At 53.4% G+C, this 16484-nt stretch overlaps 1 protein-coding gene across 5 annotated transcripts; it reads left to right on the top strand.

Annotated features, from left to right (window-relative positions):
* Positions 1-432: 432 nt before the first annotated feature.
* Positions 433-12175, top strand: MFSD2B (MFSD2 lysolipid transporter B, sphingolipid). Of its 5 annotated transcripts, none has more exons than XM_072770911.1 (14): positions 433-529; positions 3538-3663; positions 4776-4900; positions 5248-5371; positions 5490-5568; positions 5660-5799; positions 8033-8123; positions 8236-8357; positions 8770-8853; positions 9360-9440; positions 9664-9773; positions 10060-10203; positions 10608-10784; positions 11434-12175. In XM_072770911.1, exons 1-14 carry the CDS (start codon positions 461-463, stop codon positions 11456-11458), a joined length of 1497 nt encoding a protein of 498 aa, XP_072627012.1. In that variant the 5' UTR covers positions 433-460; the 3' UTR covers positions 11459-12175. The 5 variants fall into 5 exon arrangements, 4 of the variants coding, with proteins under 4 accessions (XP_072627012.1, XP_072627011.1, XP_072627013.1 ...); XR_012004645.1 differs by lacking the exon at positions 433-529 and having other exon boundaries at positions 813-3663; positions 11434-11710; positions 11814-12175; XM_072770910.1 differs by lacking the exon at positions 433-529 and having other exon boundaries at positions 813-3663.
* The last annotated feature ends 4309 nt before the right edge of the window (positions 12176-16484 follow it).

The following is a 16484-nucleotide window of genomic DNA, read 5'->3' as shown; positions in this document are numbered from 1 at the left end:
GCTTTTTGTGTGCGAAGTGACCCCTTCGCTTTGGAGGACTTAGCGGAGAAGGCGGATCAACCCTGCCCCGCCCCCTTCGCCGCCCCACCTGGTTGCGTGGCCACACCTGTCTCGTCTGCGTGAGGCGGTTTCAGGCTTCTTGTATCACATTTAGGTTGTAAACCTATTGAGCCATAATCCTAGTCTAAAAAAGCCAAGTCTATTGCTTCGTCTTTCCAATTAATGGATCTGGCGACTCGCACCCGCGGGAACCCAGCAGGGTGTGCGGCGCTCGCCCCAGGCACCTGCCCCGCGGGCGCCCCCTCCCGCCCCCGCGAGGCCGCGGCCCGCCCCTCGGCCCCCGCCCCCCCCCCCCCCCCCGGCCCGGGGCCGCCCTCCCCGCGGAGCCGGGCGTCCGCCGGGCTGAGATAACGCGCGGGGCCGGGGCCGGGGCCGGGGGCGGGCGGAGCTGCCGTGCGCCATGGCCGTGTCCGCTGGGGCGCCCGGGGCCCCGGCCGTCGAGGAGGCGCGCCCGTCGGAGCGCAGCTCGGTGAGCGCGGGCGGGGCGCGGGGGGCGGCGGGGCCGGACGGTGGTGGCGAGGGGAGGAAGCGGAGCCCGCACCAGCGGAGACCCGGCTGCGTCGATCCGCCCAGCCGGCCGGGCCGGGCTCTGGCCCCCGATGCCACCCCGGGCGCCCCGGGCTCCCTGCGCCGGGGCGTGGGGGCAGGGGGAGCTGCCGCCCCTCCCAGGCCCCCGCCTCGCGGGGGAGGCTCAGGCCGGCCCCAGACACGCCTTCCTGCGTGGGGAGGGGAGGGCGGGCGGGAAGCGGGGCTGCCCTCGGGCCCTGGCCCCTGCGGGGGGCGGGGGGCGCACGGGGGCTCGGCCCCTCGGAGCCGCCCCGGGCCCCTCTGCCAACCCCAGCGCTTCCCATCACTCTTCAGAGCAAAGGGTCGTGGCTCCCGGACACTGTCCTTTTCCAGGGAAATTTAGAAATTCGGGGTGCGCGCGCGCGCGTGTGTGTGTGTGGGGGGGGTTGACGGCAAGAGAGGAACTGCCATTGCCAAAGAAGTAGCAGCACTTAATTCTCATACCGACCCCCGCCGTGTAGTTTTTACCCCCTTTTCCGTGAGGAAATGCAGCTCAGTCCCGTTGAAGGGCCCGCCCTGTGTCACCTGCCCAGAAGCGGCAGACGGAATTTGAATCCAAGTTGGTCCAACGCTAACGCTTGTGCTCTGTTAACTGTGAAAGGCTATGACTTAAGTAGGTGAAACTGTCACCCGCAAGGCTCCAAGATTAGTTTCAGCTGGGATTTCTCCAGCCCTCAAGTGACTTCTGCGGGCCAGAAGCTTGCTGGAGCGGTTAGGGGGAAAGGAGGCCCGTCGGGTGGGGGTGGGGCTATCATGTTCTCTTCTGCCCCTTATAACAGTTTCTGGAAATTAGAATAATGTTCACACAAATGCCAGAAAACGAGGTGACATCCTGCCTCGTGTGTGGTTTTCTTCTGCGGGTAGGAAGAGTGTGCAGAGGAGGTGATAAATCCTTATCTGGCAAGCACTTCCCTTCAGAAGGGGTGTCCTGCAAGATACACTAAAATGAGTGAAGTCCTAGTCCTCCTCACATCCCCTCTCCCCCACCGCCCATCCCCAAGCAAAGGATCAAAAGGAAAGGTTCCCAGCATCTTTTGAATAGCCTTTTACCCAGTGTCTTCATGGCATTTATTTCTTCAACGAATATATACTGAGCATCTACTATAGGCCAGACAGCCAGACATGGTTGTAGGTACTGGGGACATAGTGGTGAATAAAAGTTATAGTGCATATTAAACTCTCAGTTTATGTTCTTGTGGGGAGAGGCAAGAAATAAATGAGAACACATCAGGTACTTGTACTTGAGAGAGACACTTGGGTAGTCAGGGAAGGCCTCTATGAGATGACATTCAGGTGTAGACTAAAATGGCAAGGAGTCAGCTCGGCAAAGACTCAGAGAAAGAGCCTTCTAGACTGGAGGAACAGGCAGCAAGGGGCATGGTCATTTTGAGGAATAATAGCAAGGAAGCTTACCAAGATTGAAGAGAGCTATCTGACTCTGTCCCTGGGAAACAGGGTGGGGGCTGATTGGGTGGGCTCCTGTAGGCCATATGGGAGGGGCTTGGACTTGGAATTTATTCAAAACTGCAATGGCAAGCTGTTGGAGAGTTTTTAGGTTTTATTTTAGATTTTATTTATTTATTCAGGAGAGACACAGGCAGAGGGAGAAGGAGGCTCCATGCAGGGAGCCCGACGTGGGACTCGATCCCAGGTCTCCAGGATCAGGCCCTGGGCTGAAGGCGGCGCTAAACCGCTGAGCCACCCAGGGATCCTGCTGTTGGAGAGTTTTTTTTTTTGTTTGTTTTGTTTTGTTTTGTTTTTTTTGTTGGAGAGTTTTAAGCAGAGATAAGACATGATCAAACTTATGTTATGAGAAGATCACTTTGGCTGCTCGATAGAGAGTGGACAGCCCAGCCGGCCGGGCCGGGCTCTGGCCCCCGATGAGAACAGAGAGCAGAAGCAGGGAAGCCACTTAGGAGGCCACTGATAGATTTGGTGGGGCAATTGGGAAAGAGAAACCAAGGACACCTAGGTCTGTGGCCTGAGCTGAGTGGACAGGCATTGGACTTTGGGGCCGTTTAATGCAATGGGGACAATAGGGTTAGGGAGCTGATTTAGACAATGGATGGAAGTCAGGAGCTGTGTTTTGACCATGCTAAGCTGAAATGCCTGGTAGGCAACCATGTGGGTCTGTGAGTAGGCAGTCGAATATTCCAGTCTGGAGTTCACGGGTTAGCTTAGGGCTTGGGAGATCTATGTGTATCTCCACACACACGCGTGCACGCGCGCACACGCACACACATTTGGAGTTGTAAGCATTACTTTATTTCAGTGGTGGGCTGAGCGTTGTTTGCCCCAAGAGCAAACGTAAGTTTGATCATGCAAAATAAAGCAACTGGTTTGTAGTGTTTGCTGATTCCTGTGGTATAAATTCCCCACAGCTGATTTCAGGGCTGCCGGTGTTGCACAACAGGCAGAAGTCCTGAACATTTAACAATCAGCTCTTGGGGCAAACAACGCTTAGCTTCATTTGCTCATCCAAACAACTGTTGAGGGTGGCAGGAGCATTCCGTTTGACATGGGAGGCTTAGAGAGACACAGTGATTTATTCGAGGTCACAGAGGGAATTGGTGGCAAAGTTGGAGCCTCCTGACCGCACCCCCCCACCACCCAGTTAGCTCTGGCTTGCTGACTTAGAAAATAAAATAGCCTGCAGGAGGAAGCACCAAGGGAAAATAGGGAGAACTGGCCCTGTGGGACCTTTGAGAGTTCATGGTTTAGGATTTTTTTTTTCTTCCTCTTTGTCTCACTTCCTTTTAAGATGATTTATGGCAAATTAGGATCAAGAAGTTGCTGGAAAGGCCCTCCAGACGTAGGGACCTCAGGATGCTTGTAGAGGCTCAGGAGGGTGCAGGGAACTGTTGTGTGTCTGTGCAGGTGGGGGGCTTAGCTCCTGTGTCTCCCCCCCAGGACAGCAGAGCTGGCCAGCTCTCATTCTGTACCAAGGTGTGCTATGGCATCGGTGGGATGCCCAACCAGGTGGCCTCCAGCGCCACGGCCTTTTACCTTCAACTCTTCCTGCTTGATGTGGCACAGGTGAGTGTGGGAAGCAGCCCAGCACCCCCTACTCCCATCTTCCTTGGTACCTGGTTCTTCCAGCAACTTCCTTTACTCCACCCAGTAGATGGCACATCTGTCCCAAAACTGGCGAGAGGCCAAAAGCCTTTGAGGTCAAACCCCTTAAGGATGTTTATTGCAGGTTGTTTGTGGTGGGAAATGGGAAAACAACATGAAGGCCCAACAATAGAAAAGTAGTTGGATAATAAGTTGTGTAATATCCACATAATGGGCTATTTATTACATAGTCACTCAAAAGAATGAGCTAGACAACTACCAGTTGACTTGGAGGGATTTCTGTGATGGGTTGTCAAGTGAAAAAAGTTGCTTTTAGAGAAGAGTATACAGACTGACCCCAATTTACTGAAACAAAAGACATGCCCGAGAGATGCAGGTACTTGGGCATGTGTAAATATGCGACTATACATGATTAAAAAACAAGCGTGGAGAAAGTAAGTTACAGAAGGATAAACACAGGCTGTTGATGTTGGCAATGGAAGGCAACGGCGGAGGACAGAGAGTAAGCAGAAGAAAGATTGCTAATACAGTACCCATGATTTTTTTGAATGACACTGATATGATCTCCTTTATGTAGAATGATAAATTACTAATGCACATAAATAAATGCCTGAAAGGGTGATCACCAAAATGCTTTGGCAGTTGTCTCAGGATGGGGGCGGGGGGGATTTCAGGTGAGCTTTGCTCGGTATTTTTCTGTACTGTTTGAATGTTTTTATAATGGGTGTGTCATTTATGTAATCAGAAAAATTAATAAAACATTGTCCTTGTGAAACAAAAAATCTACCTCTGTCACCCTTCTTACACAGATGAGGGTCCCCAAACCTTCTCCAAAAGTGACTGGGCATGAGGGGTAATGGGAATGTGCCAGTGTGGCCGTCAGCCCCTCTCACTAGCGCAGGCCTGCCTCAGAGCCTTCTGGATTTGTCTCCCGGGAAGAAGACCCAACAGACCCTTTACATTGTGGTTCTCCCCCTGCCGGGTCCCCAGTGCTTTCTCCTGGTGGGTGGGCAGGCCCAGACACCCTCTCTGCCTCTGCCCGGCCTCAGCTATCCCCCACCTGTGCCTTTCAGATCCCTGCTGCCCAGGTGTCACTTGTCCTGTTTGGAGGGAAGGTGTCTGGGGCAGCCGCCGACCCCGTGGCTGGGTTCTTCATCAACCGAAGCAGTAGGACAGGGTCTGGACGACTCATGCCCTGGTGAGCAGCCCTGTAGTCCTTAGGGTCCTGCCTTCCAGCCCTGGCCTGAGGCCACCCCGTGTTTGTCACAGCCCTGCTTCTTAGCGAAAAGCCCCGTGGATGGTTAGAGGATAAGGTGGTACTAGGCGACGCAGAGGGACTCGGTCAGGTGAGCCTTGCGGGAGTTCAGAGACCTCGTTGGGGACTCTCCATCCGTCACCAGGTCACCAGGTGCCACAGGGCTGGAAAAAGACTCCAAGGCTCCGGGCCCGATCCAGGATGGGCTGGAGGCCTTGGACGGCCCGCGGAGGGGATGGGGCTTGCGGGTGCCCCCGCCCTCCGGCTCGGCCTCAGCTGTGCTTCCACAGGGTGCTGGGCTGCACGCCCTTCATCGCCGTGGCCTACTTCCTCCTGTGGTTCCTGCCCCCCTTCAGCAGCCTGCGGGGCCTCTGGTACACGGCCTTCTACTGCGTGTTCCAGGCCCTGGCCACGGTGAGGGGGCGCGGGGGGGGCGGGGCGGGGCTGCGGGGCGGGGCTGGGGCGGGGCTGGGGGCGGGGCTGCGGGGCGGGGGCGGGGCCCGGGCGGGCGCAGCTGAGCCGCCCCGCGCAGTCCCTGCAGGTGCCGTACGCGGCGCTCACCATGCGGCTGACCCCCTGCCCGAGGGAGCGGGACTCGGCCACCGCGTACCGTGAGTGCGAGAGCGGGCTGGGGGCGGGCGGGAGGCCGCGGCCCCCACCCCCGGGCCACCCGGCGCGCGTCACCCGGCCGCTCGGTCCCAGGGATGACCATGGAGATGGCGGGGACGCTGCTGGGGGCGGCCGTCCACGGCCTGCTGGTGTCCGGCGCCCACCGGCCGCACCCGTGCGAGGACGCGGCGCCCCCCGGGCCGCAGACCCGAGTCCGAGACTCCGCGGACGCGGTGAGTGGCCCCGCCAGCCCCGCCCCGCGCCCTCTCCCCGGGAAGCGGGATCCCCCTCCCCCGCTCCCCTCCCCGCGGCGCCCCCTCCTCCCCCTCCCCCTCCCCCGCCCCCCTCCCCGCGGCGCCCCTCCCGGGATGCGCGGCCCCGCCCCAGCCTCACCCCGGGCGCAGGAGAAGGGAAACCTGGAAGCAGCCCCTCCTCTCCCCGCATCCGGATCTCTCTTAGGCAACTAAGGGGCGCGCCTCTATTTTATCCCCCCAGTTCCCCTGTTTTTCCCGTCACCAAATGGTATCATTACTCCCCATTCACCCCTCCCTCTCCGGCCATTACCCCCGCCCCCGCCACCTGTCCACCTGTTCGCCCGGGTCCCCTGGGCCGACCTTGCATCCGCACTGGCCCACCCTGGCCCGTGGCACCACCACCTCCCTGCTCACCCCAGCCCTGCCTCGGCCCCGCGCACATACTCCAGCCCCCACCCCCCACCCCCGCCCCTCGCACGCCCAGGGGGACACTGCGGGGGAGTCCTAACGCGGTGGCCCTCACCTGCCCCAACCGCCGGGGCTGCTGCTCCTCAGCTTCGGTCGGGGGCCCCTCCTCACTGTTCTCCGCATCGCTCTTCTTTGCTCATTTAATAAGTATTTCAGATTTACAGAAAAATTACACAGCTGTGGGCGTCAAGGTGTGGTCCCTGGGCCCCAGCATCAGCATCACCTGGCAACTTGTTAGAAAGGCAGACTTTTGGGCTCCGCCCGGAACTACTGATTTACAGATTTGAGGAGGGGGCCAGCAGTCTGTATCTGGACAAGCCGTCCAGGGGATTCTGACTCCCACCAGTGTTTGAGAATCAATGGCGTGAGAATAAGACCGCCTCGTGGCCCAGCACCCACTTCAGAAAACAGTACAATCAGGTCCTGCGTATCCATCCCCGGACCCATCTGCAGGGCCAGCTCCAAAACTTGCTTATGGACAATGCAAAATGAAAAGACAGGGCTCTAGAGAGAGCAGGGGTGTCAGTCTGTCCTGCCCACTGCCCTAACCAAGGGAGATGCACGAGGGCCCCTGCCCAGTTGCTCTCAGACCCATCAGGGCTGCCTGCCTAAGGCCAAAAGGCTGTGGCCTCTGCCCACATGTCCTCCTTGGCCTCCACTCATGCCTCCACAGCCCCCCCCCCAGGGCTACTGGGTCACTCTCTGGGTCGGGGGTGATGGTGGCTTTGGGGTGACCTGGCCTAGAGTGTAAAGGAATGGGAAGCAGGAGGCTGAGAACTCAACCTGCAGAAGGTGGAGCCTCCTGTGAGCCAAGGCACAAAGCTCCAGGCAGCTCCGGCTGTGTGGTCCCGTCGACCTCACTCACAAAACACAGGTTCATAGATAAAATGATCAAGCGTTTCAAGACAGAGCAGAGTGTTAGCGCCTACCACAGCTCCCTCCTGGACGCGGGGTCCTGTGCAAGTGCGCTGAGCCCACCCACGTGAGGCCCTGTGCACCTCCTTTCTTCCCCTCCCCAGAGGCAACCTCAGCCTGAGCAGGTGACTGTCATTCCCATGCATGTCTTTACATGGACTTTATTATTCACATATCTTTCCCTGGATGACAGGTGGCACCATTTCTGTTTTTGCCATTTCTCTGGGTCGTCGTGCCTCACACTGTGCTGTGACTGTCTGCTCAGGAGTCTGTCTTCCACACTCCAAGCCCCTTACTGGGGAGAGACAGGAGTCACTTATTCATCACTGTAACCTCAGGATCTAGCATGTGGAATCCCGCCAATGAAAGTTTGCCTAAATAAATGAGAGAGAAGGGGACGCCTGGGTGGCTCAGGGGTTGAGCGTCTGCCTACGGCTCAGGACGTGATCCCAGGGTCCAGGATTGAGTCCCGCATCGGGCTTCCTGCATGGAGCTTGCTTCTGCCTCTGCCTGTGTCTCTGCCTGTCTGTGTCTCTCATGGATAAATAAACAAAGTCTTAAAAAAAAAAAAATGAGAGAGAGGAAGGGCTCAGACCCCTGTTGGCATGGATGCCCTCCTATTCATGCAGGAGGCACAGGGCAGCAGATGGACCATGCTGGGCTCTGAGATCTCTGTCTCCTGCTCTGGGGATTGGGAGGAGAGGCACCCAGCATCCTTGGGCTTGGGCTGGGGGTTCCTCTGCCCCATTGGGAAGTGCTCCTGCCCTGGGTGTCCCCACTTCCATGGATGGAGACATCACATCTAGCCCAGATCTGTCCTGTCCCACAGACTCGTCTCTACTCCATTGCAGCCGCCGTGGTTGCTATGATGTACCCTGTGTGCAGTGGTTTGCTCTGCCTCGGGGTGAAGGAGCGACCAGGTAAGGGGGTGCAGTCAGAGCATGGGAAGCAGGAGCTGGGACAGGATTCCTCTTGGGCTTGGGTTTGGTTTTGAACTCTGCCGAGCCGGAGTGTCACCTTCCCATGTCTCAGACTCCTCTGCCCCAGCCTCGGGCCAAGGCCTGAGCTTCCTGGCTGGTCTGGGCCTCACTGTCCGGCACCCGCCCTACCTGAAGCTGGTGATCTCCTTCCTGTTCATCTCAGCAGCCATTCAGGTACCTCTGGCCACCTCGACCCCGTATAGATACAGATCGAGCCTGTCACCAAGCAGAGTTAGGCTTACCTCGGGGGAAGTGGTGGCTGGCATGGGTTCCAGAGAGTCTATTGCAGGGAGGAGTGAGGCCTAGACCGAACTTGTGGGACTGGGGAGGGTCAGGGCCTAGACCCTAGGAAGCTGAGAGAATCTGGGTAGTAGGGCCCACTTCTAGGCAAGGGGAGGACAGGCTGGGAGTGGTATTTACAGCTGTTTCTGGGCTAAGTGTCCTTTGTTGGGGGGCCGTGGCCTGATGATAGCAGCAACTGGCGTTTGAGGTCCCAAAGAGGCCAGACTTGAGACCTAGGCCTTGCTCTTGACTCCTGAGTTCCTGTCATCCCCTATCCACACCCACCTCATCTTGGCCTCCTCAGGTGGAGCAGAGCTACCTGGTCCTGTTCTGTACACATGCCTCTAGGCTGCATGATCACGTCCAGGGCGTGGTGCTAACCATCCTGGTGAGTGGTCCTGGGGTGGCAGGGACAAAGTCACTCAGGGACCTGAGTTGGAGACCTGTGTGGTTCTTTTTTTTTTTAAGATTTTATTTATTTATTCACGAGAGACAGAGAGAGAGAGGCAGAGACACAGGCAGAGGGAGAAGCAGGCTCCACGCAGGGAGACTGACATGGGACTCTATCCCGGGACCCCAGGATCACGCCCTGGGCTGAAGGCAGGTGCCCAACCACTGAGCCACCCAGGCGTCCCCAAGACCTGTGTGGTTCTTGACAAGACGTGTAGCCAGAATTCCAGTCAACATTCTAGACTCTTCTGTGATTGTAGTCACCTGCACTCCAGCAGAAGGTGGGATTGAGGCCAGAGTCATAAAGTTTACAGCCACTGGTTCCAACCAGGGGGCAAAGTCCAGGTCGAGCATCTTGCCTAAATAAGCCAGGGCTTCTAGAACCTGGGTGGGTAAAGGCCTTGGCAGCATGGCCTGGGCTGGGATCACTCTGTCCGTTCACAGGTCTCGGCTGTGCTGAGCACCCCGCTGTGGGAGTGGGTTCTACAGCGATTTGGGAAAAAGACGTCGGCCTTCGGGATCTGTGTGAGTGAGGCAGGAAGCAAGGCATGGGGTGGCTGCAGGGAAGGTGGTAGGGTCAGGGAGGTGACCCTCCCTGCGGGCCGGCAGGGCTGGTATGTATTTGCTTGTGTCTTCAGTCCCCAGCAAAGGCCCAGGCTCGGGGGTTATTAGTAAAGACCGGTGAGTGTGGGAATGAAGGAGCAAATCAGGCAGGAGGAGGGATCAGCTAGTGTATCTGTCTCCCCAGGTGATGGTGCCTTTTGCAATCCTGTTGGCTGCTGTACCCACAGCACCAGTGGCATATGTGGTGGCCTTTGTATCTGGCCTGAGCATTGCTGTGTCCTTGCTGCTACCCTGGTAGGCTGGGTGATGGCAAGGGGGCCTGGGAGCTTCACGTCCTCATGTTGGCCCAGGCCCCTGTGCCCAGCCTGTGCTGGGGTGGGGCTCTCCCAGCTGCAGGGGACGGAGACCACCAGCAGCTGTGTTGGGGGGGAGGGGCGCTGAAATGCCTGGCTGAGGGCCGGCCCTGGCCCTGGGTGGCAGGAACCCAAGGATGACTCGGACTCGGTCTGTCCCCAGAGAACTCTGAGGCTGGTAGCTGTCAAGGGGGAAAAGGGGATAATTCTGCAGCCCTTTCCCCCAGGTCCATGCTTCCAGATGTGGTGGATGACTTCCAGCTGCAGCACCAGCACAGCCCAGGCCTGGAGACCATCTTCTACTCCTCCTATGTCTTCTTCACCAAGCTTTCCGGCGCAGGTGCCCTGGGTATCTCCACGCTGAGCCTGGAGTGAGTCCCAGGGTCAGGCCGCTCCCGAGGCACAAAAGACTAACAGGGTGGGAAGAAGAGGGCAGAGTTCTCCACCCTGGTGGGCCAGGGGCCCCGTGTGGCTCAAGGACCCAGCTGTGCTCTTTTAGAGACTATAGGGCAACATCTGCCCCAGGTTTCTCCGTGCACATGACTGAGACGTGGCCTTTCTTGGGGACTGTGTCCCTTCTGAAACCCCAGCTCCCCATGTTCTTTGTCCTGCCTGAGCTCTCTGGCCAGCCCATTCCCTCAACTCTCCCTCAGTTAAGCCGATCTGCCCGGGAATGAATCCAAGTTTCAGGGTAGTGTGGGGGTTGGGTGTTTGGGACCCTCCCTGCCAGGCTCACTGGCCTCTGAGCTGCATGCCCGGGATGCTGTTTCTCCAGGTTTGCAGGGTACGAGGCAGGAGCCTGCAAGCAGGCGGAACAGGTGGTGGTGACCCTCAAGGTCCTCATCGGTGCCGTACCCACCTGCATGATCCTCACTGGTCTGTGCATCCTCATGGCTGGCCCGGCCCCAAAGGTGCCCAGCCAGGACCCCTCGCGTCGGCTGAGCCTTCAAAGGTGGGCACCTCGTGCACGTGGGCACACACAGGGTACCCACACCCAGGGAAGCACAGACATGCAGCGGTGTGAGACTAATGGGTCAGCAGTTCTCTCTGAGCATTCGCACAGTCCAACACTCCCGCCTTTCAGACTCTTCCTGCAGCTTCAGTGATGCCATATGTTCCTGGATTTCTTCTTTTCTTAAGGGGACTGTGGGATCTTGAAGGCTGCGGCTGTCTTTTATTCATTCCTGTGTGCCAAGCCCAGCACAGAGGCCAAGGCCAAGCTGGTGCCACTTGCGTTACCACGTCTGGCCCCGTAGCTTTCACAACATGTGGCCACGTTTTTTGAGATTCACAAATACAAGCACATGTATATACAGAGGACGACATGGGATCAGCAGGAAGTAACATTGTCATGGGTCCCTCACTCTCAGTGTAGATGGCTGAGACTCTGAGATCACACAGCATAACTCAGAATGATGTGCAGATGGGGAACTGCTTGATGGACTTGGAGAAAGATAAGGGCTGTAGCTTTATTCAGGGGGCTGGGAAGGGGAGGAGTTGCTAGGGAGGCAGGGAGCTGCCACTGCCACTTCCATAAGGGTCTGTGGCTGGACAGCGTCCCCCCTCCACCCTCATCTGTCTGGTTTCTTTCCCTTTGACAGGAGGACCAGCTACAGCCTCGCTTGAGGTCTGACCTTGTGTGCGCTGGAACAGCAGAAGCCAGCATCTTCTGGCCTTGAAGTCCCTCTTCTTCTCAGTCCCTTAGCCCACCTACTTGGAAGGATACATGTGACCTGTCATTTCCCCTGGGATATGGAGTCTTCAGTGACATCCCCTGAAAGGGACTGGCCTGGGCTCCAGGATCCTCACCTGCCATTTCTTGCTTATTGACCACAGACCCTGTCAGATAGGCCTGTGCCCTGGACCACCCACCTCCAGGTAACCCTGACGGGGAAAGCATCCCAACAGCAACCATTCCTGGGAAAAGGAAGCCCCGACAATCTGCTCACCTGACAGAGAGACCTTTCGTTCCTCCTGACAGACACTCCAGCGGACATCTGAGAGAGAGGCCGATGGACACCACATGAATGGGCAGAGGACAAATGGACATGCTGGGGATGACATTAAGAGAGACACAGATAGGGACAGAGACCAAGAGACCCCAGAGGGAGCAAATGGGGACAGCAGAGGGTGAGGAGCCAAGAAATGAGAAGGGTTTCTCAGTCTAAACGTTTGTTCATATAAGCTGGCAACACTGTTTCTGGAATCAGACACAGACTGATACCAAGCCACCAAAGATCAGTTATTATTTTTTTTAAGATCAATTATTTTTATGAACAAAAGTTATCTTTGTGGAAATATTTTTCTGAAATTGTATCTTATAAAAGCACAAGGACCACCGTTTTCTAAAGGCTGTATCTTTGGGGAAGAAAGACCCATTGAAGTTTATTTTTTCAAAAAAATATTAAAGGGTTTATCTTCTATTGAGTCTGTAAAATATGACTAGCCAGCGCTCTAATCCTACCTCCTGGGAAACAACCACCTGAGGAGTGACGGGGCAGGGTGCCTGATGTCACCATACCTGGCTATGTCCCCTCAGCCATACATCCCTGACTCTGCATTTCTTCAGACCAGAGATGGCCACGTGGGAGGTGGGATCCTTCTTTCCTTTGGAAGCAATAAGCTGAGACTCTAGAGTAGCCCAGGGCAGCAGGCCACAGAGGCTTGTGTGGATTAGGGCCTGCAGAGGGGTTGGGGGACCCATGGGAGTTCTGATCCCCAGGATCTCCTAGAGAAGCCCAGATGCCCAAAGAGGTGACCAGGAGGTAGAGACTTGCCCCTGCATTTCTTTTCAGCCCCCTGCTCTGTCCCCACCATGGGGTCAGCTCTCCTGACCCCACCACCCAGGGACAGAGCATGAGTGTGTGTGGGGGTAATATCTGACCAAGGAAACTGGAAATGACTAGTAGCCATTTAAATGCTGAACACACATTTTCTGAACTCTATCCTCCCTTGGCTTATGTGATGCACCTGTCCCATTCTCCTCCACCATCTCTGGCCATTCATTTTCTGTAAAACTTTTACATTGCTTCTTCCTTTGATGCTCTGTAGTCATCTCAGGCTTCTTGGGGCCATGTGATCTCATCTCATGATCACCTTTACACCTATTTTTTTCTTTTTTCTTTTTGTTTTTTTATTTTTTTTAAGATTTTATTTATTTATTCATAGACACAGAGAGTGAGAGGCAGAGACACCGACAGAGGGAGAAGCAGGCTCTATGCAGGGAGCCCGATGTGGGACTCGATCCCGGGTCTCCAGGATCACACCTCAGGCTGCAGGCGGCTTAGACTCCCCCCGCCAAGTGCGGAGCTGGATGTGGGGCTCAATCCCACGACCATGAGATCATAACCTGAGCTGAAATCGAGAGTTGGATGCTCAACAGACTGAGCCGGCCAGGCACCCCCATACCTATTTCTAACCCTGAGCTCTGCTGAACTTCAGAAGCCCATCTGAATGTTTTTCCAGTAGCCTCTGGAATGCCTCTGAATGTTTTTAAAATAGCCTCTGTCTAAAGTGGAACTTACCGCCTCCCCACACTTGTTCCGTCTCCTGCAGTTCTGGTCAATGATGTCAGCACCTATTGGGTCACCATACCCAAACACTTGGTGTCTTCTTACTTTTCTCTCTTCCCAACTCACTGTACCGCTCTGTTCTCGTGCACATCAAGTGTGGACCAAACAACGGGAGGAAAGCGTTACAGCTTGTAGGTTATTATCACATGCTAGAAGTTATTTAGAATCAGAAAATTGTAGCTCCAGATACAGCTGGCTGTGGCTCCTAACACACATGGAGAACTGACAGCTGCCTGCAAGGTGTCTCACATGAAGGTGTGTCCATTTCTGTCTCCTAAGGGACTCCGCTCAGCTGGGTTCAGTTTTCTGTGTTCACCAAGTGTTTCTTAAGGACAACATTGGTGCAATAAACAAGGAAACTCATGTTGTGCTCTATTTGCTCCTTAATATAGTAACTGTGTTGGAGCACATTTGTGTTTTCAAAGCAAGCATTCTAATAGAACTGAGTGTATGTGTGTGTGAGTGTAAACAACAGAAATGCTAAATGATCTAAGTGTTCAAGGAATGCAATAAATATTTTAAAGTATGCCCTCAAAGAAAACACAAGGTGTTTTCCAAATGATATTACCGAGTGCCATCAAACTTTCATCAAGGATCATTTCATAGCTTATGAAAACTTTTCTAGGGAATAGAAAAAGGGCAATCCCTGCAACTTATTATATCAGGCTAGAATAAGTTTGATACCAAAACTAGACAAGGAAAGTGAAAAAGAAAGGAAATTTATAGACTAATCTTGAACACAGAATATGGAAGCAAGAATCTGAGACAAAATATTAGTAAATCAAAAAAAAATATTAGTAAATCGAGTCTGGCAATGTCTAAAAAATAAACACATGAATGCACCGGGTTTATTCTAAGAATGCAAAATTTGTTTCACGTTAGAAAAATCTGTCAAGTGACACCACATTAACAGATTAAAGGACAAAAAAATTGTGTTCTCAATAGATAGAATCATTTGATAAAAAGGTAATACCCATTCATGATAAAAGTACTAAGTAAACCACGAGGAAAAGAAAATTTTAAACCTCAGGGCAGCCCCAGTGGCGCAGGGGTTTAGCGCCGCCTGCAGCCCGGGGGTGGTGATCCTGGAGACCCTGGATCAAGTCCCATATCAGGCTCTCTGTATGATGTCTGCTTCTCCCTCTGCCTGTGTCTCTGCCTCTCTCTCTCTGTCTCTATGAATAAATAAATAAAATCTTAAAAAAAAATTTTTAAACCTGGAAAACGATATCTACCAAAACCTATAGTAAACATCATTCTTTTTTTTTTAATATATTTATTTATTTACTTACAATAGACATAGAGAGAGGGAGAGAGGCAGAGACACAGGAGGAGGGAGAAGCAGGCTCCATGCCAGGAGCCCAGGAGCCCGATACGGGACTCGTTCCCGGGACTCCAGGATCGCGCCCTGGGCCAAAGGCAGGCGCCAAACCGCTGAGCCACCCAGGGATCCCCAGTAAACATCATTCTTAATGGTGAAATAATCCCTTTAAAATCAGGAATAAGAATACCCACTATCACTGCTTCTACTCAACACTTTGTAGCAGATGAATTAGAAAGGATGAAACAAAATTGTCATTATTTGTAAATGATATGATTACACAGAAAACCCAAAGGAATCTACGGATAAAGTATTAGAATAAAGGAGTATAGCCAGATAGGCGGACATAAAACTAACAAGTTACATTTATATATGCCAGCAACAATTATAAAGCCTAATTTTTAAACAGTAGCAACAAAAAAATATAAAATACCTAGAAGCAAATAAACAGGATGTGGAAGGACTTTTGCTTTTGGCCATGATGGAATAGTAGAGACCAGACCTAGCCTCTCAGCTGAAGCAATGAAAAAAAGACCCAAAAAACTGGAGAGAATATATGAAACAATAGTTTTCAAGACGTTGGATATGAAGCAACAAAGGAGGAATCTCTGAAAATGGGAAACAAATGAGGTGAGTCTTACAATTATCCCAGCTTATTGCCTTGAGAGTTTCCAGATGACAGTGAAGAGAACCATTTGGAGCCCAGAGTACTCTAAGCTAAGCTGAGTTTGGAGAGACCAAAGTGGCTAGAGTTTGCAGGACAGACTATTGGACAGGAGTGAGTGAGCTACACAGAGAGAAAACTCAGAGGGTTCCCCTGAAGTATCCAACAGAATGTTGATTAAAGAAATAAATGTGAAAGGCGAAACTTTCATAAAAGGAAAGATAAATGTGACTTCCTTTTTTAAATGATTTTATTTATTTATTAGTGAGAGACACATTGAGAGAGAGAGAGGCAGATTTTATTTATTTATTCATGAGAGACACAGGCAGAGGGAGAAGCAGGCTTCCCGCAAGGAGCCCAATGCGGGACTTGATGTGGGACTCGAGCCGGTATCTTGGGATCATGCCCTGAGCCGAAGGCGGACACTCAACCACTGAGCCACCCAGGTGTCCCAAATGTGACTTCCTTAAAATTAAGTTTGTTCAACAAAACACACCATAAAGAGAAAAGCCAAGACACAACAGGGTGAAGATGTTAGCCACATATATTAACAACATCTAGGATATAAAGAATCCCTACAACTCAAGAGAAAGATAATCCAATAGAAATTGAGGCAAAACAAGGATTCTGCAGAAAACTCAAATGGCCAATAAACACATGAAAGATGCTCAATTTCATGGTGGTCTGGAAATAAAAACTAGGATCAGAATGAGAAACCATTTAAAACCACTACAGGGATCCCTGGGTGGTGCAGCGGTTTGCCCCTGCCTTTGGCCCAGGGCGCGATCCTGGAGACCCGGGATCGAGTCTCACGTCAGGCTCCCGGTGCATGGAGCCTGCTTCTCCCTCTGCCTGTGTCTCTGCCTCTCTCTCTCTGTGTGACTATCATAAATAAATAAAAATTTAAAAAAATAAAAATAAAACCACTACAATGTCATAAGTTAAGAAGCCTTGGACATGTAGGACAATAGGAGTTCTGATACATCACTGTGGGGAGTGAAGATGGATACGACCACCTGGGAAACTAATTTGAATTTACACACCTCCTGTGCTCCAGGGACTCCTGATTTTGGCTCAGATTATGATCTCAAGGTC

The sequence above is a fragment of the Canis lupus genome, chromosome 12 (genome assembly GCF_048164855.1).
Source record: "Canis lupus baileyi chromosome 12, mCanLup2.hap1, whole genome shotgun sequence".
Taxonomy (NCBI): Eukaryota; Metazoa; Chordata; class Mammalia; order Carnivora; family Canidae; genus Canis; species Canis lupus.
The sequence above is the reverse complement of the archived record's forward strand: the minus strand, read 5'-3'. Positions and strand labels throughout refer to the sequence as shown.

Coding starts and splice junctions, on each gene's coding strand:
- MFSD2B (XM_072770910.1), top strand. CDS start 3,454: ATGCTTGTAGAGGCTCAGGAGGGTGCAGGGAACTGTTGTGTGTCTGTG. Junction 4,901..5,247: donor TCTGGACGACTCATGCCCTG/GTGAGCAGCCCT, acceptor GTGCTTCCACAG/GGTGCTGGGCTGCACGCCCT. Junction 5,569..5,659: donor GGACTCGGCCACCGCGTACC/GTGAGTGCGAGA, acceptor GCTCGGTCCCAG/GGATGACCATGGAGATGGCG.